The sequence below is a fragment of the Lemur catta genome, chromosome 1, assembly GCF_020740605.2.
Source record: "Lemur catta isolate mLemCat1 chromosome 1, mLemCat1.pri, whole genome shotgun sequence".
Classification (NCBI taxonomy): Eukaryota; Metazoa; Chordata; class Mammalia; order Primates; family Lemuridae; genus Lemur; species Lemur catta.
In genome coordinates, this window is record NC_059128.1 from 142,524,867 (window position 1) to 142,549,759 (window position 24,893).

General features: G+C 38.2%; 2 protein-coding genes across 3 annotated transcripts in view; both read right to left on the minus strand.

Annotated features, from left to right (window-relative positions):
* TAF3 (TATA-box binding protein associated factor 3) overlaps positions 1-24,893 on the minus strand; it is a 129,144-nt gene that overhangs the window by 75,488 nt on the left and 28,763 nt on the right. The gene's annotated exons all lie outside the window — the stretch shown is intronic.
* LOC123626848 (chromobox protein homolog 1-like) lies at positions 2,353-3,692 on the minus strand. Its single transcript, XM_045536082.1, has one exon. It carries the CDS (start codon positions 3,465-3,467, stop codon positions 2,910-2,912), a length of 558 nt encoding a protein of 185 aa, XP_045392038.1. The 5' UTR covers positions 3,468-3,692; the 3' UTR covers positions 2,353-2,909.

Below are 24,893 nucleotides of genomic sequence, written 5' to 3' on the forward strand. Positions count from 1 at the left end.
AAGAGGGTGAAGACAGAAAAGAGAAGAAATTAAACATAAAAAGAGCTTACTGTTATTCTTAGAAAAAAAAAATTTTTATGACTTCTTTTGTAAGTAGCATGCCATAGAAATCAACCATGCCTCTCAATACATTTATTGGTTAGTTTGAACCATGGTGCAAGTTAACACACAATCAATTAAAAATAACCAAATTTTTAAGAATTGATATAATTTTCAGGGTTTTTATGGTTGCAGGTACAAAATTTAACTTATATCTGTGTCTTTTAATATAAGCATCTTCAAATCTTTTCTGAGGTAACTGAGGTACAAATAAAATAAAAATCAATAAAAGATGAAAGATTAAAACTGACTCACAAAATCACTCCCCATATCAAAAGATAGTATTATAAAAATCAGCTTTAAAAAAATTACACAGCGATCAAACAAAGGGAGATAACCTATATCAAAACCCAGCAACCTCCATTTAACAGACTCACCCAATTAACTGATGCTCTCCACTTTTTCTCTAAAACACATGTATTGACACTCATTGCCCGCTGCAAACACACAGCTAGCAAAGGCGGAGCTATGCTCCAACAGTTCCATATATATTGGCATCCACTAACTAAACTATATGCTTACCAAAAATCAGTCGTGCTGTTCTCAAATGAGTTTTTGCCAGTTGTACTTGTTACTAAATTAAATATTAACCAAGGAAATGTAAGTGTAAATAGAGACTTTTTTCTAATGGAAATGAAATCGAACGCCTCAGAAAGACTCAGTATAGACTAATCACTGGGAAAAAAGTTCCTATATGATGTAGGTATGAGCAAGTATTTTAAAAATAACCAGAATGGGCAGGTACAGTGGCTCATGCCTGTAATCCCAGCACTTTGGGAGGCTGAGGTGGGAAGATCACTTGAGGCCAGGAGTTGCAGACCAGCCTGGGCACCACAGCAAGATCCCATCTCTACCAAAAAAAAAAAAAATTAGCCAAGTGTGCTGGCATGCACCTGTAGTCCCAGCTACTTGGAGGTTAAGTCAAAAAGATCACTTGAGCCCAAGAGTTTGAGACTGCAGTGGGCTATGATCTTGCCATTGCACTCCAGCCTGGGGGACAGAGCAATAATCCTTGTCTCAAAAAACAGATAAAGTAGAAGGATTAGAAGTTAAAATTTAGATGAATTCTGCACTGATTATTTTGTAAGTTTTTAAAGTTCTAACTTCACTTTAAAGACAATGAGATTGGAGACTATAGATGATAAACCAGGGTGTGTTTTATATAAGAAAGGCAACATTAAATCCCAATCAGAGAACCAACACTCAAAGAAAGGGCCTTGACCAAACGTAAAAGATAGGTGAATATACATTTATGTCTTAAAATGCTCAAGGCTTTCATATATGAATCTTTTCTTTTCTTTTTTTTATAAATCTATAGTTTTATTAAGACAAAAACTGACAGTGTGGTATGAAGTTTACATTTAGACAAAGTTTTCACAGAAATCTAGCACATGCCTAAAAAAGATTTTACAATGTAGCTCTAGTTCCAACTCTAGATGATGTCAAGAACTGATGGATCCTGTGATTCACGACAGAGCATTTTGGGTATCACTTAATTCTTAGGATTTTTTAAAAAATGTTTTTTGTTTGTTGTGTTTTACAGTGAATCATTGCCCCGGTATGAAAGTTTAATCTTCTCCTGAGACCAGGGCTTTTGAAATCATTCAACTCTTGAACTGATTCAATGAAACTTGTGCTGTCAGTGACTGAACCCTGCTACCCAAATGGTTTTAGAGTTCAAAGTTCAAAAAACAATAACAACAACAACAACAACAAAACCAGAGAGGCTCCAGGAGTTCTGCGTTCTAAGAGCAAGGGCCCTTCTCTTCCCTATTCTCCCATTTCCAACGTTCAAAGAAAAAAACAAAACAAAACAACACACAACAACAGAGAGGCTCCAAGAGTTCTCCGCCCTAAGAGCATGGGCCCTTTTCTTCCCTACTCTCCCATCTCCTGTACCACCCTCTTCCCCAACACCTCAGCCAGTGGCTTGGATGAACAAGCTATTTATAACTTCATAACTGGAAAAGAAAGGGTTGTCTTGTTTAATTTCAGGAATTAGCATCTCTAGGACAGAATGATCTGCCGATATATACTCTCTAATACAAGACTTTCCTTCCTCAATCAGTTTCCATCTCCAAAATGGCAGCTTTGGTAACTTATGAGCTGGCTTAGTACTTTGTGGGGAACAGCAGTAAGCTAAGGCAGGGAACACCTTGGCTTATAGGTTTCAGGCATTCACAGCTTTTAAACAGTCTCTCAAAGTCCTCATTTGTGGTGCCAATGACATTTTTTGAAAAGGTAAAATATGGACATAGAAGCAAATCATTAGTTGTCTGTTCTTTCCATTATTTCACCATTTCCCCAATCAGGCCCCAAATTTTAACCAAAATGATCCTACTCATCTCCCTTCTCTCCCACCCCATCCCTCCCACCCCCAAATAATACACCAGTAATAGCCAAAAACTACACACATGCTACGCTGTAAAAATGCAGAGTTAACACTATTGGGAAGAAGGCTGTGGGTTGTGGAGATGCTCTTTGAAGATCTACAGTACCTTTTTGTTCTCCCACACACTCAATTCTACAAGTTTTGTCCTTCATAGAAGGCCCTTTGCTTTTCTTGACAAAGTGCAGAATGGGCTGCCTTGAAACACTTATCCCCCTTCCCCTCCACTGGGATGGGTGTGCAATCCATACAGCTTGAACAGCTTTAAAGCACTTTGGGCTGCTGCAGGGCACAGAAACTATACTGGCTCTTCAAAGGACATCTTCTCAAGCCACCTCTATGGTGTCAAGACAAGTAAAACTCCTTCCCTCCCCACTTGAAACCCACAGTCAGATGTGACAGGGGCTGGTACTCAGGAGAGTTAATTCTCGTCATCTTTTTTGTCATCATCCTCTGAGGGGTAGGAATGCCATGTCAGCCTTTCCTCATAGAAGGATATGACAACCTGTGGGCACTTGACATTCGCTTCCTTGGCAGGGACCAGGTCAGCCTCATCAGAGTTTTTCCATTTCATCAGAAACATGAGCTCTCCACTGGAGTCTGTAGCTCCAATAATCTGCTCTGGCTCCAAACCCCGAGCAAAACCTCGTGGCTTTTCTGACTCTTCTTTCTTCTTCTTTGGTTTGCTCTCTTCTCCCTTATCTTCAGAATCAGAATCAGCTTTGTGCTTGCCTCCCTCTGATTTATCTGTCTCATGTGCTGTTTTCTGTGACTGTAGAAACTCAGCAATGAGGTCAGGGCAATCCAGGGTCTCTTCTGGCTCCCACGTGTTGTCCTCATCCGAGAAACCCTTCCACTTTAGGAGGTACTCCACTTTGCCCTTTACCACTCGACGGTCGAGAACTTTTTCCACCACATATTCCTCTTCCTCCTCTTCTAGCACCTCCTCCACTTTCTTCTTGTTTTGTTTTTTCCCCATAGTGCCCGCCAGCTTTCTGGTGTAAAGGGTGACGCTGCTCAGAGCAGCGCCCAAAAACCCGAGAGGAACCGGTGCCGCACTACTGGAGCGTCGCGTCGGGCCAGCGGGGGAGTAGCGCCCAGGAAAAGCAACAAGCTGGGGGCCGCGGTGGAGCCCCTCAATGAAGTGCAGGCCCCACAGGCCCTGGCCAACGGCCCTCCCCTCTGCCGAACAAAAGATCCTCTGAATCTTTTCTTTCTTTAAACAATTCCCTGCTTAAACTCCAACTATGATAGCCTAAGAGACTTCTACTCTACTATGCTGGAGCCTAGAACTCACTAACTAGCAGGTGAGAAAACTCAGTATGATAAAGGGCTATGGCAGAAGCATCAACAGGATGCTAAGAGCATCCAGCTAGGCCTGGGTAGCTGGGAGAGGTTAAGAAAAAACTGAAATGAATTGAATCAAAGGGGATATAGAAGTTTAGCAGGCAGATAAGAAGAGGAAACAGAGGCAGGCAGGTGAAAGACCATGGTGAATTTCAGCTGGCTGCAGCACAGGCCGGTCAGAAAGAGAATGTTCCAGGGAGATGACCAAAAGCGAAACTGGACAGAAGCTAGTTCGCGAAAGGTCTGACCAACCATGGCCAACAGTCTGATTTTTATCTGGAAGGCAAAATAATTTGAAGAATTTTAAGTAGAGCAATAACCAGATTTCTATTTCAAAAATACTGCTCTAGCAGCAGTACAGAAGATGGAATGGAGGAGGAAGACTGAACTGGAAGAGCAACTGTAAACTTAGAAATCCAAATGAAAACAGGGCCCATGGGATTGGGAAAAGGATGTGGATTTAGTATTTATGAGGCAGAATCAAAACCAACAGGAATGAAAGAGAGTTGCTGAGAAGAGTGTGAAAAAGTATTTAAGAGGATGCCTAGGCTTCCCCCATGAGAAACGAGACGCACGATGAGGCTGGTTAACAAGCTGGGACACCAGGGAGAACTAGACGGATGGAGGAAATAACTCCTCCTTGGAAGTAACGACTATGGGGTGGAGTCTGCCCAGTTAGCCACTGAATGTCTGAGTCTGGACCTCACAGCAGAGGTCAAGGCCGGAGGAAGAGACAGGAGGCAAACATTAGCCATGCACAAGAATGGTGAGAAACTGGTCCCTGGGCCCAGACAGTGTGATTCCAGCCTGTGCCAGTGACAACCTCTGTGACCCTCTCCCTGCCTCTGCTTCATCATTTGTAACAAACAGATAAGGATAGTACCCACCTCATGGGATTGTTGGGAGGATGAAACGCAAAGTGTTCAGCACAGTGCCTGGCAGGTAGTGTGCGCTGTTGTGTGTTAGTTGCTGTTGTTACTGTTGTCGTTATTGGAACCAGAGCTATGTGTATGGCTGAGGTCATGTGGAGAGTGAGAAGGGAACCAAAGACAAAATCCTAGCAATACTAAGATTTAAGAGGCAGCAAAAACACAGCGTAGGAGCAAGAGAAGGATGAGTGTTGTCACAGAAGCCAAGAAAGTCGACAGTTTCAGAGAAGGAAAAGGTCAGTAATGCTGAACTCCGCAAAGGTATGAAGCAAATAAAGCTCTGAAAATGTGGATCAGAATCGGCAATTAAGAAGTCACCGAAGACATCAATAAAAGCAGCTTCGATAGGATGGTCCCCAAACTTTTATAATTGTATATTCCATGTATAAAAAAATATGAACCTTAACTCTCCTATCCATGTACATTTATAAATTATATACCTATATTGCTATCAGGGGCTAATCTTTCAAGGCACCATATACACCTGAGGGACCCTAGGCACCAAGGGACCTTGGACCATAGGGACCAAGGCACCATATACTCTGCCACTGTCTTCTTGTTCAATTGTGCTGCGTTATAATGAGTATAATGAGCACAGTATATTCAATCAAAAGCTTTTAGGCTAGTACCTTTTTAAGACACTTTTCCATTTGGGGAGGATACCTCCATAAACCATAAATGCACTCGACTGGGCGTGTGTAAGCTGTGACACATCGCTGTAGAAACCCAACAGCCCTGCAGACTCCCATCTTCTTTAGGAAACCTCATGCCTGTTATGTGACCTGCGCCTGTTATTGATTAAGAGGTATCAATATTTAAATGCATTAAATGTAAGGAAATCAAATGTATCAAACATTAATAAAACATTATTCTTTATAAATGTAGATAAAATATTAAAATAGAAGTTAAACATTTTCTCCTGTGTCCCAATGCATCATAGTGTGTGTTCTACTTTGGAAACCATTGTTGAAAACCTTAAAGAGTGAGGAAGGTCAAAGAACAAAGAAGTAAAAACACCGTGTTTGGACAGTGTTTCCTTTGGTTGTAAAGGAAAGAAGGGGTATGGATCTCAGCCTGGGGGAAGACAGTTTTTCCTGGGATGGGAGCGATCCAACATCCGCAGGCGAGAGGGAGGAGCCACAGGAGCTGGAGTGAGAGGTGATGGCTGCAGAGTGTCGGACCCTGAACTAGAGATAGATGGGTCCCCTGCAGGGGCGGTTTAAAATACAGGTTTAAGGGCCTGGAAAGCTCCGTTAAGAAAAGCCCCTCGAGTTATTACTCTGATATCGCCGGTCCATGGAATAGAGCCGGAACCACAGGCCGAGGCCTCAGATAAAGGGTTTTGAAACTAACAAGTTTCCAATGCTTCACTTTTTCAACTCCATAATTTATTTTGGTGTTCTTTTTTAAGTGGCCAATTAAATTATAAAGAATTTTAATCACCTAAAAGGTATAATCAGGTATCTTCCTATCTATCCTTAACTTTTCCTTTATCGCCCCCAATTTTAGCTTGGATTGAAAAGCCTTTTCTTGAGGTCTATTCTCAGACTTCAGATGATTCAGCATCAAAACACTCCCTGCGGCTCTTATCTGTTCCAGTCCCAGGCAGTCAATTCATCTTGCCTAAACAGCTCGCAGTTATCACCAGGAACGTCTTATGTTGCATTTTCATCTACTCTGCTCTCTGATCTCCTGTTTCCTTTCCCAATAAGCAGCAGAAGTGGGGAAAGAAAAAGAAGAGAAACAGAAAGAGAGAGAGAGAAGAGCTACATACAGTCTCTTGATTGTGAGGATAAAGCCTTTCTTGACTCTCTGCAAACACAAAAAGTTCTCTCTACACTTGCAAAAATTTTGTAAGTGAAATGTCAAGCTGGGTTCATAGCTAAACCATTTTACATAAAATGGCAAGTCGCTATTTCACATAACTTTCCTTGGCAGCCCCTTTAACACAGTTATCAGTTCATAAACTGCTTGAGATTCAGTTTTCCTAATTATTTTTTTAACCAGCTTTATCCCTTATACAAAAGAGAACATGTCAAACAAAATTTAAAAGCACTCTTAAAGAAGGTATTTAAAATAATTCCAATACAAGATTACTCCAGTATATTTCTTTCTATTAATTTTATAAGTTTTGCTTCCCGAATAAGACGGCCAAAAGTACTTGAAGGCAGATATCATGTTATAAGTGTTGAAGTTAAAATGAATATTAGTACTAAGATGGGGAAATAGGAAAGGAATTACCATTTATTGGATAGCTGTTACATGTTGGGATGTGCATGTTATTCACTTAATTTTCACAACAACCCTATGAGATATTATTACCCTCATTTCACACATAAGGAAATTTCAGTTCACGATGGTTAAGAGTGTCATACAGCCATAAAGTGGCAAAGCTAGAATTTTTAAGCCAAGTCTATGAATGCAAAACCCACACTTTTCTTTCATTATCATTAATATACATTGTGAGAAAAGAAAGAAATAGTATTAGTTACATACTGAGGATAAAAAAATTAAAAGGATAAGAAGGGAATATAATAAAGGAAAGAGGTGGGAGAGAGAAAACAAAGACCACAGAGAAGAGGGGCAGAAGGACCCAGGTTATGGCAGTACTTTGGAAGGGAATGAAACAGTCCGGACAAGACCAGGGAGCGGCTGCTCATGTCTAATGTGGCCAACTCGTGTAAAAGCATCAACATAGGGAAGATTAGGCCTCAATGGGGTTCCTCAAACTCAAAACCCTGACAACAGGTAATCAAAAGTAATACCGTGAAGATGAGCACCCATGCAGAGCATTCAGCTCAAAGAGCCCCATTTGGAGAAAAGACAGTGGTGAAGTCAAGGCATTTGCTAAGAGGAGAGAACATGGTGCATGTTTACCAATGGAAGAAAGAAGGGTTGATTATTTGGGGGATAATTAAGACTGTTTGTGAAGTAAGGAGATCAAAGGCACAAAAAGAAAAATATTTGAATTAGAGATGCTTATACTAGAATATAGAAGCAAAGGAGAAAATAAATCTCGGAGGATAAACCAGAAACTAACGAGACTGTTCGCCTGCTGGGGTGGGCAGGAACAAGCAGAAAGGATTGGGGAAGGGGGAAGGGGGCAGATAAATTGAGGGGGTGACACTTCTCTGAATATACCTTTTTTGTATAGTTCTGACTTTTTACTTATGTTAATATTTTATATAAGAAAAAAAACTCAACAAGGGTAGGGGGAAAGTCTAAAAAAGAATATAAATAGAAACAAATGAATTTAACCATATTTTGAATGAATAACATAGCTATATCAGGGTGGGGGAAAAGGAACTAACTTAAATAACTCTTGTGTGGGTGTGGTAAAATCTATATAACATAAAATTTGCTGATAAACCCAATTTTAAGTACGCAATTCAGTGGCATTGATTATACTGACAATGTGGTGTGACCACCACTGCTATTTTCAGGACTTTTCATCAACCCAAACAGAAACTCTGTAGCCTCTGAGCAACAGCTCCCTGTACTTCCTTTCCCTCGGGCCCTTCTACGTAATTTTTAAACACAAAATTCTAACTATATGCCTTCAAATTAAAGATTAAAAAAAAAACTGTGAACAAAAATTGAACTCCACATACATTGGTATGAGTTAGCAATTCTAAAACTGCTTTCTGTATGTTCGAGAATTAAGCAAATAAGAGAATAAACTCTGTGATATGAAATTAGAACTGGAGTTGCCAGTATGAAATCATGCTTTTAATATATATGGAGAGATAATTGTGGAAATAGATATAGATTATATACGTGTTTGTGCATACACGTGTATTTCCTAGCTCTGCCAAGAGGAATGAAAAGCAATGGTAAGTTAGTAGCAATGACCAGCCCTCGTGCCTTGATCTTGGATTTTAAGGGAGACGGGCTCTGGAGAAATGGCTGATTCCTGGGCTAAAGCCGGAAGCACAAAAAGAGCCTGGATCACCTTTTTGGGCCAGAAAGTAAGGAAGGACTCAAAGAACAGTGAGAACCTGCCAAAGTGCACAGGAGGAAGCTTGAGGGGCTCCCCTGGGCCAAATCAGGGATAACTTAAGCACCAAAATAAATAATAACAGTGATGGAATATGCTGTGGTTTGAATGTCTGTCCCCTCCAAACGTTTGAAACTTAATCCCCAATGTGGTGCACGGAGAGGTGGGGCCTCCAAGAGGTGATTGATCCATCTGTAGATTAATAGACTATCATGGGAGAGGGGCTGATGGCTTTATAAAAAGAGGAAGAGAGACCTGAGCAAGCACACTCAGTCCCCTTGCCATGTGACGCCCTGCGTCACCTCGGGGCTCTGCAGAGAGTCCCCACCAGCAAGAAGGCCCTCACCAGATGTGGCCCCTCAACCTTGGACTTTTCAGCTTCTATAACTATAAGAAATAAATTCATTTTCTTTATAAATTACCTGGTTTCAGGTATTCCATCATGAGCAATGGAAAACAGACTAAGACAGAGTATAATTCACTGACTAAAGTAAGAATCCAAAAGCATACACTGATATTAATACATGAATAAATAAGTGGGAAAGAAGGGGAAATCCTCCTTAGAGTAGAATGCCAACTAACAAATGTGGAAGGAAGGATGGAATTAGAAATTTGCCACCCGGCAACCATCAGTAACAACCGATCCAAGTAAAAATCGTCAATGGATGCTAAAACCAGTGGGTAGAGTCTGATGAGAAACAGGGTATTTACACAGTCTCCAAGCATCTCAGTGATAAAGGGGGGAGAACGCAATAGTGGATAAACCTGGCAGATGCCACTTTAGCCAGGTAAATTACCATCAAATCAGTAGGACAGGACTCTCCATGTGATGCACTAAGACACACTACCACTTCCATGGTATTTCTGACAAAAGTATTAATATTGTCCCTGAATTTTAAAAGGAAACATCAGACAAATCCAAATCGAGGACAGTCTACAAAGTAACTCGTTTGTTCCCTTGAAAAGTGGCAAGGTCATGAAAGGGAAAGACAGACTGAGGAACTGTTCCCAATTAAAGACCTAAGGAGACACGCCCACTGAATGCAACGCGGATTCCTAATTGAACACTGGGCCAGACAAATTTTCCTTTCCTTTCACTGCAGAGGACATTACTGAGACAACTGATGTAATCTGAATATGGTGTGTAGATTAGATAACAGCATTACATCAACGGTAATTTCCTGATTTTGATAACTATAAAGTTATATATGAGAAACCTCTGATTTTTAGAAAATACACACTGAAATATTTAAGGGTAAAAGGGTATCATGTCTGTAACTTACTTTCAAATAGTTCAGAAATTAAAAAATAATGTATATATGCAGAAATAGAACAATAAAACAAATGAGGTAAAGTGTTAACATTTGGAGAATCTAGATAAAGAATATCTGGGAATTCTTTGTGCTCTTCTTGCAACTTGTCTGCAACTCTGGAATTATTTCAAAGTACAAAGCAAAACAAAATCATGTGGTTAACAGGAATGGGGAACCTGCAGCCTCAAGGCCACATGTGGCCCTCCAGACCCCCGAGTGCAGCCCCTCTACCAAATCCAAACTTCACAGAACAAATCCCTTTATTGGATTTGTTCTACAAAATTTGGATTCAGTCAAAAGGCTGCACTCAAGGATCCAGAAGGCTACATGTGGCCCCAAGGCCACCCATGAATATTAACCCAGCCATTGCTTAATACTTTCTTGCAAAACCCTCATCAAGTGATCACTTTGGCAAGGCCTGCACACCACCAGTGGCGATCTCACCTGTTGCAGGTTAGGAACCTAGGATATTCCTAATAACCATCCTCTAGGTTTAACTGTAACAATTATAATTCTTTGTTAATTGTACCAAAGAATGCATTAAAACTGAAATATAACTGAAGGTTCTCAAGAGTCACTGAAGTATTGCAACACATGGTAGGAAAACAGTACATTAAAAGATCTAACTTAGGCTGGGTGCAGTGGCTCATGCCTGTTAATCTTAGCACTTGGGGAGGATTATTTGCGGCCAGGAGTTCCAGACTAGCTCTGAGCAAGAGTGATACTCTGTCTCTACAAAAAATAGAAGAATTAGCTGGGCGTGGTGGTGCATACCTATAGTTTCAGCTGAGGCAGGAGGAGGAATCCCTTGAGCCCAGGGGTCTGAGGTTGCAGTGAGCTACAATGACACCACTGTACTCTAGCAGAGGCGACAGAGTGAGACCATCTCAAAAATATTAATAAATAAAGTAACTTTTTAAAGAGAAGCCTCTTGTAATGTGAATAATTTCTTTCTAATTTATCTCTTTGTTCCTCTGAACACTGATATGGATTTGCAGAAAATTTGATTTTTTTTTTGAGACAGAATTTCACCCCCCCCCCCCCCCCCCCCCCCGCTAGAATGCAGTGGCGTCATCATAGCTCACTGCAACTTCGAATCCCTGGGTTCAAACAATTCTCCTGCCTCAGCCTCCCAGGTAGCTGGGACTACAGGCACACGCCACCACGCCTGGCTAATTTTTCTATTTTTAGTAGAGAAGAGTCTTGCTCTTTCTTGGGCTAGTTCCGACTCAAACCATACAAGATAAAATAATACACAAATATGTTTATGTTACCAACTGAAATTCAAAGTTATATTTCATTAATAGTGTATAATTCCATAAATCTTTCATACATAAGTTTATAGTTAGTAATCTACCATACAGTTCAACTATCATAATTGGTGAAGGTAATTTTATACCAAAGGTATAATCTCTTAAAAAGGGCAAAAATAGAGAATAGAAAATAAAAATGCCTTTTTACTCTACTATTTAAAAATAGTACTTTAAAAAAACCCACTAAACATGGATATATTAAATATTTAATAAAATTTTAAATTTTTAGCTTCAAAAGGATATTTGTATTGGAAATAGTCCCAATGTCTAATAACATGAAATTGTTTGAATTAATTACAGTGTATCTAGAGAGCCATTTCCCATAAGCTCATGGCATCTGGGTTCCTCACTTACACAAACCCCTTCCAAGACTGTATATGTGATTTTAAAAACTTGCTGTTAGAGCATAATAAACACACACAAAGTATGTATACCCTAAGTGTGCAGCCTGATGCCTTTCCACCCACACCAACACAGAGACCACCCCCGACCACTCCCCACCACCTACCCTGGGAGCAGCTCCCAGCCAGTCTTCTCAGAGCAGAAGTAGGGCTGTCTGGGCCTGGATTCTCCCATGCAATCTCTCCGTTGGAGAGACTTTTCCACACCGTGTGCAGGAGGAGATCCCTTTGTTTATTGTTATATAATATTTCACAATATATCCATCTATTCTACTGTTGATAGGCCTTTGAACCTACTTTTGCATTTGCTACTTTATATTACTTTCTTTAAGAAGGCTCCCAAAATTATATAAGCTTTAGGTCTCAAAAAATCAGGATCTGCTCTTGGGTACGTCCACATGATTAAATACCTTGTATTCTTTTAAAAATCATGTTTCAGAATTAGCATGAGAAGGTCAGATGCACAATATCCGTGCCCCATTATTTTGCACAGGAGTGGCACACAGCATGTACTCATAAATGTTTACTGAATAAATGCCAAACTGGAAACTGCAAGTCCACTTAAAGGACACCGTGACAGTTGAGGAGACAGAAACATTAGCTCCGATGTTTTTTAGATTCAAATTGCTGTTACAGTACAGGAACTACCTCTCTAGCAAGTCCTTTCTCAAAATAACATATGTGGTGTATGAGAGGTACTCAAACGAGAGATAGGGACACAGAATTTTTCAGAATGTTAAAAAACAAAAAAGGAAGAACCAAGAAACCTTGTTTTATCTCTGTCTCTGTCACTAACTAGCTTTTAAGGTCTTGGTCTATGGGCCTTAGTTGCCTTATTTTTTAAATAGTAATCTTAGAGGTCATTTTAGGTCTAAAATTCTTAGATCCTGTTACTATAATGATAAAGGAAAAGTATTTATATTGTTCATTTTATTAAAATAATATTTAAAAATTCTAATAATATAATACACTTTATTCTCATTCATATTCCAAATATTAAGGAAATAAACAGGTACTTTTTAAATAATTTTTTCTATGTGTCTTAAAGAACTCAGCAAGAAATTCCAACTTTTAGGCCGGGCGCAGTGGCTCACGCCTGTAATCCTAGCACTCTGGGAGGCCGAGGCGGGTGGATCACTCGAGGTCAGGAGTTCGAGACCAGTCTGAGCAAGAGTGAGACCTCCGTCTCTACTAAAAATAGAAAGAAATTATCTGGCCAACTAAAAATATATATAGAAAAAATTAGCCGGGCATGGTGGCACATGCCTGTAGTCCCAGCTACTCGGGAGGCTGAGGCAGTAGGATCAGCTTAAGCCCAGGAGTTTGAGGTTGCTGTGAGCTAGGCTGATGCCATGGCACTCACCCTAGCCCGGGCAACAGAGCGAGACTCTGTCTCAAAAAAAAAAAGAAAAGAAAAGAAAAGAAAAAAAAAAAAAAAAAGGAAATTCCAACTTTTTTTTTTTTTTTTTAACACTTGCTGACAATTCTAGGCTAAGAAATGTATCTACCTATTCTATTCAAACTTTTAAAAATACTGAGAAATTAATTATGTGAAAGAAATTCAAATATGAAAGAAAAAACCCTCTTAGGCATCCACACGCCTATTCTCACTATCTAAGTCCCTAATGAGTCCCAAAGTTAGAAATTCTGATTTTTTAAATTATGAAATCAATATTAATTACTCCTAAAGACTCAAGGAAATTTTCTCACTTACTACTCTAAGATTCTCAACTAGATTTGTGGTTACAAAAAGGGAGTAACAGGTAAGCTATAAAGTAAAAGTGTTTTAAAAATCCAAGAAAAGACAGTAACAGAAAATAAACGTCAGATGTGGAATCTCCATTTGGGGGAAAAAAAAAAAGGAGTGAGCAGATAGGAAAGTGAGCAATTTGGGTAAAGGAAGTCCAAAGAGAGATTTGAAAATCAGGATGACAGTTTTATTTAGATTTGCTAAAGATAAAGGAAGCAAATCAAAGTAAAAGTGATAGGTTTAGCATTGTCCTATTTCCAGTACAAGAAAAAAGTCTGGAGGAAGAATCATGCACTTCCCAAAGTTTAAGCACTCTATTTGGGGAGGGGAAAAACAGTTTTAATAGACGGAAGAAAATGTAAAGCATGGATGAAGATTTCAGTAGAAATAATGATTTATAAAGCTCCAAAGATAAAGATAATTAAGCCAAAGAACTTTCATGATTTTTAAGACAATACAGCCATACTTTCACATAGGCTGAGTAAACACATAAAATGTGATATAACAGGCAATACCTATACCTGTACTCAGCTCTCACGTACGTGAATACGTAAGACTGCCGATCCCTCCCCTTTCTCCTCTGTGGACCATAAACTCATTTCTAGTGACAGTATTTCGGTAGCTACTACTGCGATAAATTAGTTGTTCTTTTATATTTCTTATAAAACCAACAAAAAGAAATTTAGAAAACAATATGTACTTTAAAATACCCACACATGGCCCATTTCGTTTAAAATGAAATACCTCTACACGAGAGGTCCTAATTAAATTTAGAGAAAACCAAGTCCATATAGTCTACAATACGAGAACTCCTAAATGTGAAGCTACAGTATTATTTTTAGGCAACTTATTTTTCTTAATTAAAAAACTTCACAATATTTTAGGAAATTAACCCTAGTAACAGTCTTATCTTTCTCTTATTCAAATTTTCTATTTTATCACTATACAGGAACAAAGAAAAGAAAACTAGAAAGTACTGCTCAAAGTAATTTATCCCCACATAAAATTTTTTCTTTTGGTCTTTAGGTGTCTCCCTTTATTACGCAGAAGAGACAAACCAGAAGAAGGGAAAACAGAATTCCTTTTTGCAAATATAAATTTAAAAGTTTAACAGTAGCATGAGATTACTATTGCTAGTTTGGAGTTTGATTACTTTGTGCCAGTAAAATCAGTCCTACGAGGAAAAAAAATGAATATTTTAAAAATTTGCTTCTCTGACTGCCCTCCTCATTGAAGTAGAATTCAAATGTTCTCCATAAAAAGAATTAAAAACTTGCCACGTCTGCAATGTACCTTTCAGTTAGTAGATAAGGATTTCTCCTTTTTCTTTTCTTTTTTGAGTAATTAGACACCAGAGGCTTTGGGGGGTAAATTCACTAAACTAGATATATTTTAAAAGGACCATTGTTCTATTTTTAAAGCTCTAATTTTCTTAATATTGCATTAGGACCGCCACACAAAGATAACTTTTGAAAAGAGACAAGTCAGCTTCTCTTTCAGGCCACTTTCCCAGTGGAGCCAGAGCCCCTCACGCCTGTGTGCTCCGGAGGGCCGGTGCCTGCTCTTCAGCGCAGCTTTCCACGCTGCCCCCCACGCCTTTTGGTTTTCTCTTTCTTCTGGCACCATCTATCTAATCCAGCAATAAAATAAATCGACCTAATGTTGAGGAAAAATTGTCATTCTTCAGCCGGAAAGAGAAATGGTTAAGTAGGTGGAAACGTGTACCCGTATTAGAAAGATTAATAAACCTAAGGCTTAAAGATCATCATTTATAGGAACTTGCAAAAGAAAACGGTTACAATTCCCAGAAATGGTGCCAGATGTTTACATTAGCTTCAATTCAAATGGTTAAATAAACACTGTATGAAGTATGAAGAGAGGAAGAAAATGATCAAGGAGGGGTGATCATGACAGCAATGGAGCGCAGTGCTAGCTGCCACATAAAGGATTACTGACAAATAACACCTGAAATCAACATGGAGCTCGGTTGCAGTCTCCTTATTTCAATTATCAGCTATGATAAGAAAACTTCATTTAAAACAAGGAAAACCTAGAAACTGGTATCTCCAAATGAATATCAAAGGAAAAACAGCACATTTTGGAAAATTAAGCATAAACACAAGCAAGAACAGCAAAATCCCAAATTGTAAGCCTACGAAGTTCAGAAAGGCTTTCTTTTTAGTAGCAAAACTGAAGGAAAAGAACTTGAGTTCAATATATAATTTCTTTAGTTTATGTGTTTTGAACAGTTACGTGATATATGTAGGTAAGTAATCTAAGAAAACACTTTTCCATGTAATCTGTATCTGGAAAAAAACAAAATTCAGTCTACATTTCTCCTAATGTGGCCATGCTCCCCACAGAAAATTAACTGAAAAAAACTAAGACAAAATACATCCTTTTAGAGTCCATATTTCTAATACAAATAAAGATAGGCCATACAATACTCCTGTGAGTAGAAAAGAAAAAAAGGTCAATGAAAATGTTTAGAATATTTTGTCTTTAATTATATAAAGCTTATTTACATATTCATGTTAGAACAGAAATTCTAAAATAGTACAATACTCACCATCATCTCTTGGTAAGCGTCAGTGGTCTTTTTTCCCACCACCATCCCCAGCTGAGGCAGCAGGACTCTGATTTATGCAGGAAAGCCCATGGGTGAGAGGTGTACAACTTCAAAAAAATGATTATCTTAACAAGTAAATTCCAGTTATACTTGTAATTTATAAATGCTTTCTAATGGTTATTCTTTTATATTTCTTTTCTTTAAAAAAAAATTAGCCTCTAAGACTTCGTCAGTACAGGTTTAAATCTAGAGCAATTAAGGATTTCTAAAAACGTTACTTTAATCTGCTCTTAAGTTTCCTTACTCTTCTTAAATGTCTGCAAAATTAATTGCACTCCTGAGTTCCATTCAAATAAATAAAACAATAAGGGGTATATTTTATATGACAAGCTCACAGCTTTAAAAATTCATTAAGAGCTTGGCTATAATATTTTCAGTGCATTTTACTATTACCTATTGATCCTAATGCACTTGACTTATCTGTAGAGATAAAACTTATCTTGACCTTGCTGAATACAAATAGCTTAGACTAAACCCGTGATGGCCTCTCTGGGGGAAAACAGCGATATCGTGACCAAGATGATACACGGAACTGTATCAATACAAATGCTTCAACAAAATGAACATTTGTTTCACTCCCACTCTGGTAATAAGAAATGAGAAAGCAACGGTTTTATATCTGTAGATAAACAGCATTAAGTTATCTCTCTAATCAACCTCACATATTTTAATCAAGAAACTGGTGCAGCCTTTATAGTGTTCTTCTGTTATTTGGCTGGTTCCTCAAATCACCTGGCCTCATCTGTCTTAGGATGCACCCAGAACACAAAGGAGTAAGGGACTGACAGGAGGAAGAGAAAAAACTAGAATGTCTTCCTTTGGGGATACCTATAATATTAGAGAAACTTAGGGAAAAAATGACAGAAAGCTTTCTTAAGGTGCATTTAAATTTTTATCCCACACTTTTTCCAATTCTACTAAAATATTCTAAAATTGCACCTACAGTGACTAATATATAAAAGATATTTCTAAATGTTTTTTTCAAGTTACATGATAGCTTCCCTCAACAATCTGACTCCTCTCTCAAATTTTACCCCTACATTTTTACTGTCGAAGTAAATAGACAAGTAAACATTAAATTATCTATTTTGCTTTCCTACCTCTGTGACATAGAAAGTAAGCCAATGAAAGCCCTTTCCACCTTTTAAAATGAAAGCCTGTTTTGAATTAAACACGATTTCAAGAGCCAATTGGACTTTTACCTAGAGTTGTTCATAAAGTTAAAAAAAGCTTAAAGAAAATGCTAATTCTAATTTTACATGGCTACCAATTAAAGATTAAAAAATCATTAAGATTCCCAATTCTCAACTATTTTTCTTTTATAAATATTAAACATAGAATAAAATTAATTTCAAACACATTATTACTTATTTTTTTAGTTCTAAAAAATTATACAGCAAATAATCTATAATTTGGCTTTGAAATAAGATTTCTGTTTGTTGTTTAAACTACTTAAAAAGACTTGGGATTTCAAACTTTGTCATTATTATTATACCTGTTAGGGTGATCTATGATCAGTGATCTTTGATGTTACTATTATAATTGTTTTGAGGCACCAAGAACCACACCCGTACAAGATGACAAACTTAATAAATGTTGTTTGTGCTCTGACTTCTCCACCAAAAAAAAAAAAATCCAAAAAAGACTTTGGGATTTATGGATAAATTATAACTTTATGAATTACACTTCTGACAACTTAAAATTCAGGCTTGGATTCTCTCTAAATTCCCCACCCCCAAACATTTCCCAAGAGACCCAGGCAATGAATGCACATTTAATGTCATTTTATATAGCATTTATATTCTTTTAAGAAGGAGGTATAACTTTAATTGTGCTTTAATATTCACTATTTTAGCAGTTTGATATTTATATCAATAGTGTATGATTTTAAGGAAGCATGAAAAAGAAATTATAGAGAGAATTTGCTCAGTAGATCAGTGGTTTTCTTAAGTAGTACACTAATGCAGATACATTTTTTAAAACCCTGCAAGAATTAGTTGTCCTCTATTATTATTCAGGGCACCTGAACACAAGATATTATTACTATGGCACATTAACTCTGCTATTTCTCAAGATAGAACCAGGAATTTTAAATGTTCCCTATCGAATAATTTGCTCAGAGCACCTAAATGAAACATACTGTAATTTTATTTATTTTCATCTACAATATTGCTTAATGCTGATAAACAGCAATATAACTTTCTATATTTTAATAGGCGACAGTTTTGGCATTAGCTATAGACGAGCACAGACTTAAAATAATGCCATCCACAAACTCCGCCACAAAGAATAAGGCTCCATTGCTAATTATACAGGGAACTGATTTTAATTACACAGAGAACATTGCTTTTAAAACCACTTTCTAAACTGCAAAGGCAGACTGGGGAGAGTCAGAAAAAAAGCAACAAAACACTTCTATCGTGTTACAACAGTGCCCTCTACTGGTAAGTTCAGAACTTTGCAGGTAAAAAAAGACATTTTACTTCAGAAAGCCAGGAAGAGCAAACTTTAATTATGGAAATTTCACTGACTTTCTTTCATATAAATAATGAAATTCAAATTGTGTCATTTTAAACCTAAATCAATATTTAACTTGACGTTTGAAAAGCTTCCCGATTAAATTTACAGTTTTGAAATAACTGAATTCAAGAAATGTGGTTTCTAACTATATACCATCTGGCTAGAAGACAAACCATGTTTATTTTGAATGATGAACAAATAGTAGACATATGTGAATAGTTCATCAATATTTTTTAATTTAACAATCATATATTTAGTAAAAGAACTTAAAATCTCATTCATTAAATGTATGAATTATTTCTTAGCTTGTCATGCCTATAATGTCATATCAAAATAGCAAGTTATGTGTAATCAATTTAGATTCAGAGAAAATTTATTTCTCCATTTGTTTCTTTTAACCAGCAAATATTTCTTTAAACCAATAAATATTTCTGTACGAATACCCTTGGTTTTAGCAACAATTGTATGGACTAGCACATAAGATCTCAATAACAATGTAACCGTCATTACTAATACAGTTCCTTTGTTTGAAGTAAAAACTCTACCACATCAAGTCTGAGTTAGAAGAAATCGTAATACAAGACCTTCAAGTTACATGTACTTTAAAATCTTTGAACTTTATACTGTAAGATAGAAAACTTTTAAAAAGTGAGTAAGGGGGGGGAGGGAGGAGAGTGAGGGAGGGGAGTTGCTGAGATGAGAAAAAAACAGCAGAAGTCAGAGCAGAAGTGTGTAAGTGAGAAGAGTTTGCAGATGGTTTAACAAGTTACCATTCGAACTCTTCTTCAACAAAAGACCCCCATTTCTCACTAACAGTTACATTTCCAATTATATAACGGAAATCAATAGGAAAATGAAATTTACACTTAAAAATGTATTTTATAACTGACCATCAGAAAGTATCTTCCTACTAGGCAATACCCATGTAAAGAAATTATATTCTAACTGACCACTGGAATAAAAGATAAGAAACAAAAGTAACTATGAATGTAGCAGAGAATTTCATTAGAAGTAAAAAATGGAGAGACTATATCCTGATGGATCTGAATTTTTTTTTTTTTAAAAAAGGATCCTCCCTGAAAAAGTCAGAATCAGGTACTGATATACAGTAATTCCAAAGTACAACAAATGACTGATGAGAAGTTCAGATTTAAAGGAGTGATGGATTACAAAAAAGAAAGGATCCACATGATCATTCTTGGGTTCAGAGTTTTATTATTTCCTATTCGTAAGAGTGAGTTCAGAGTTATACCTCTATTCAGCATGCAGGGGAAAGACAAGCCCTTACAGCAAGTTCTTTTATGCTGATACCTACATTACTTTGTATAATATTACAAACCATCTTTCATTTCTCCTAATTATCTAAATTAAAAAAAAAAGGGAGATACTCACATGAAATCCCTAAATTTAAACATGCAAAAAATGGGGTCAAAAGTAGTCTATGAAGAACTTAAATCTCTGATAACGACTTCTTTGGACCAAACAAAATTCAGGAGTCAGGCATGCTAAAATGGGCAACGGATTTTTAAAAGGCAATTTACAATGGAAATACACAAACAGTTTATAAACACATTCATTGGTATTCAAAGGCATGTAAGATGTAACTATTTTCCACCAATCTAGCCAAGATCAGAAAGAACACCAACTATTGATGCAGGTGCAGGTGCAGGGACAGCTCAGGCTGCTCCAGGAGAGCACACTGGGGTAGCTTTTCTGGAGGGCAGTTTGGACTATAAATTCAAAGCCTTAAAAATGTGGCAATCCTCTAATCAACACAGCAATTCTACTTTTAGGAATTTCTCCTAAGGAAATTATGAGAAAGTACAAATGGATGTGTGTGATCAAGGATGTTAATGGAAGCACTGTTAAAATAGTGAAAAATTCTAAATCATCTAAATGTCACAACGGGGAACTAGGTAAATACTTACTTTATGGTGCACCTACATAATGCAATACCCATGCTGCCACCAGGATAACTTAACAGATGTAGAAAGATATTCAAAATAAAATAATGGAGGAGGAACCCAAATCAGAACATAGAATCTATGGTGGGATCTCATTTTGGAAAAAAGAAACCAACATCCACGTACGTATCTGTGTGTGTGTGTGTGTGTGTGTGTATGTATGTATAGAAAAAAATCAGGAAGGACAGTCCTCATTAGGTAGTGGGATTATATGTGATGTCTTTCTTTTATCTTATCTATATTTTTTAATTTTTCTAAAATTAATACCTTTCTTATATAATGAAGTTTTTATTTTTAAAATAGGAGCACGACATGAGAAAATAGTATGAAGTCCTCAGGTTAACAAATGAAATAGGGAATTGTTCTATGATGTGTTGGTTTATACCCTGGACTCTGAATCCAATGATCTGAGTTCCAGTGTTGGAAGGACCCTTTTAGAAGACAATATGGAGTTCTGATTAAAAGCATGAACTCTGGAGTCAGACCTTCTTAAGTTTAAATCCCACCTCTGCATTTTCTAGCTGTGTGACCTTAGGAAAATTTAAAGTTCTCTAAATATGTTTTTCTTCTGAAAAATGGAGACATTACTACTTGTCTTATAAGTAAAACATAACAAAATTACAATAATTATTATATTAAATATATTGTTATTGTTTACTCAGCACATTCTAGGTGCCAAAAGATAGGCCCTAAGAACTTCACATAGATTATCATTTCATCTTCACTACCACCACCCTGTGTTGTAGGCACTATATATGATCTACATTTTACATATGAGGAAATGAGACTTGGAACGTTTAAACAACTCATCCAATAAAACAGTGCTACTAAAAGGTTGCCCCGGAATTCGAACCCAAGACTGTGCACAGGAAGCTTATGGTTTTAATCACTATGTTATACTTCCTCCACTCCTAAATGGTTACTATGGTTGTACTGCTGTTCTTGTTGCTATTATTATCACTTTAGTCGGGTGATGATTTTTTCCCATCATTCCGATTTCAAAACGTTTCACTTGTCACACGATGCAGTTGACCCTTGAAAAACACAGGTCTGAACGGTGCAGGCCCACTTGTACGTGGGTTTGCTTCCACCTCTGCCACCCCTGAGAGCACAAGACCCACCCCTCCTCCTCCTCCTCCTCCTCCTCCTCAGCCTACTCAACATGAAGACATGAGGATGAAGACCTTTATGATGATCCCTTCCACTTAATGAATAGTAGATACATTTTCTCTTCCTAATGATTTTCTTTTTTTTTTTGAGACAGAGTCTCGCTTTTTCGCCCGGGCTAGAGTGAGTGCTGTGGCATCAGCCTAGCTCACAGCAACCCTAAACTCCTGGGCTTAAACGATCCTACTGCCTCAGCCTCCCGAGTAGCTGGGACTACAGGCATGCGCCACCATGCCCAGCTAATTTTTTCTATATAGATTTTTAGCTGTCCAAATCATTTCTTTCTATTTTTTGGTAGAGACGGGGTCTCACTCTTGCTCAGGCTGGTCTCGAACTCCTGACCTCGAGCAATCCACCCGCCTCGGCCTCCCAGAGTGCTAGGATTACAGGCGTGAGCCACCACGCCCGGCCCTTAATGATTTTCTTAATAGCATTTTCTTTTCCCTAAGCTTACTTTACCGTAAGAATACAGGATATAATACATGTAACATACAAAATATGTGTTGATGGACTGTTCATGTTATCAGTGAGGCTCTGGTCAACAGCAGGCTATTAGTAGTTAAGTTTTTAGGGAGTCAAAAGTTACATGTGAATTTTTGACTGTGGGGGGCTGTCAGCACCTTTAAAGCCCCATGTGGTTTGAGGGCCAGCTGTGTAATAAAAATCTAACTCTTCATTTTGACTAGCAAATACATCAATCTTACCTCCTATTCAAAGCTGTGCAAGACCACACCCCTTACCCTAAACTACCAGTAGCCACCGTGTCTCCTCCACATTTAAACACACGTGGAATGAGCGTGCACCTTCCTCAAGTTCCACACACGCTCCAGCACACTGGGGATCTCATAATGGGGGGACAAAAACAATGTGGCTAATTCAGGGCCAGAGTGTGATGTTTAAATGAGTGAGGAAATAATTCGCTTGTGAGCGCCAATTTAAACACTGGGTTTCCTGAAGCCTCAGCATCACTGTTGTAATCCCAGAAGAAATAAGCGACTAAGTACTAATTTCTTCCTCTAAAATACAAATGAGGTTATAAATGCATATGTGAAATTACATCTTTAAAAATTGCTTTCCTCAGTTTGGAATTTAAAATGTATATTGATCTAAAATTTAATTTATCTTTTCAGTTTGGAGTTACCATTTCAAGTAGGTTACGTTTTAGAGTGTACCATTAAAAAAAACAATTAATAAACCTCTTTCCAGGCCTCAACCTAAGCATTAACCTGATGCATTTACCACTGCAGGGTTTTTTGGAACCTCACTTCTAACTGGACTGTGTAGGTTCTCTTTCTACTCACCTGGCAACTTCACTGTTTTCTATAGCCCTGTTTTCTTTCCAATAACTTAAAACTCTTCCATGGTTTCCCATTGCACTTAAAATAAAATCCTCATTCCTCTCCCTGATTACCAGATAAGCACCGACCCCTGTGTCATCTTACACCACTCTCCCTCCCAGCAGAGTCTAGACACATGGCCCTTATTGCCGTTTCTTGAAAACATCAAGTTTAATCTTACTGCAGAGCTTTCCCACTAGCTCTTCTTTTGTCTGGCACACTCTTCTTCACTGATCTTCGTGACTGGCTCTTGTCACTGAGATAGCAGCTCAAGTGCTCCCTTCTCGGAGGGGCTTGCCCTGAAATTCCACAGCCAGTCACCACCGCATACCTCTGTTTTCACTCTCTATGTGCACAACACTTAGCACAACACTTCCACTGTCGCCTGTTTTCTTATTTGGTGACTGTGCGCCCACACTAGAGTGCACATGCCACGAAGCAGAGCTCTGCCCGTTTTCGTGACAGGCCCAGTGCTTGGAACAGTGGTGGCACAGAGTAGGTATCTGTTGAAAGAATGGAATTTAACTCTCTAAGTTTACTAATTATAATAGTGACATACGCACATTGAAGGAACTTACAGAATACAGGAGAGTATTTTAAAAATTACTTTCCAATCCAAACAAAACTGCTACTAGTATTTTCGTACATCCATCACTGAGATGACTCGAACGCTCTTTACTCGCAGGGGAAGACGGACAGGATACACTGTTGAGTACAATGACAAGGCAAGATGCAGAACAGGGTGCGCTGCGCGCTACAGTTTGGGTGAGAAGCAAGGGGGCAGGAGAGAGAACAGTCATAGCCACTTCTCTCTGCCTAAGTAAACATCAGAAGCGCCCAGAGGGAGCAGAGGGGACAGAATGGGGGGAAAGTGACAAAGACACTTTCTCCTGTGCACCCTCGGATGCTGTTCTATGTTTGAACTAAGTGAAACTACTGTCCATTCAAGGCAAATGCTTTTACTAACCAACCTCTCTATTTCTCTTTCACTCCTGCCTGTGAGAAGCCCCACTTGAAAAGCCAGTATCCAGAAGGGCTCCACAGTATACTGGTTAGCACTCTGGACTCCGAAAAGCCAGTATCAAGTGCCACACCAATAGTGTCAACCGCTGTGTCTGTTTGAAATCTGACAATATCAAGTCTTCAAAATCAAGTACTGTCTGAAGCCACTGTGGGACAAAGTTTTACTACAATAATCCACAAGAGACTATCTACATTTTTTGCTGATATTGGCATTTTGCTATGTCACATTAATATTTCTTGAAACACGTGGGCTATTAAGGGCTTGGTCATTTTTTGGTCAGACAGTGTTGTCAATGAAAGACATAAGGAAGGGAAAGGGTAGTATTGTTTCTTTACAGTATCAATAATTACAACTCGTTTGACTTATGCCGGGAGGTAGAGGAATAGACTGCTTATTTCTCATCCTTTCCTATCGGAGGATACCCAGTTTCCCAGCTCGCTCCACTCTGCAGAGAGCTGGTTTCAGATCAGCAGTAGGGCCAAGAGCACAACTCTGCCAGCACCTTCCCATTTTTCTCTTCTGCAAGGAAAGTTGTATCTTGGATGACCCAAAAGACAAAAGCAAAACACACACACAATCTATAACATACCGGTGAATGTGACGATGCTGATGATAATGTTGACGTTAAAACAGTTAATAGCTGCTAACAGGCACTGGGTGTGTGGCCACGTCCCAGGCACTGTTCTAAGTGTGTTATACATACTGAACTCACTG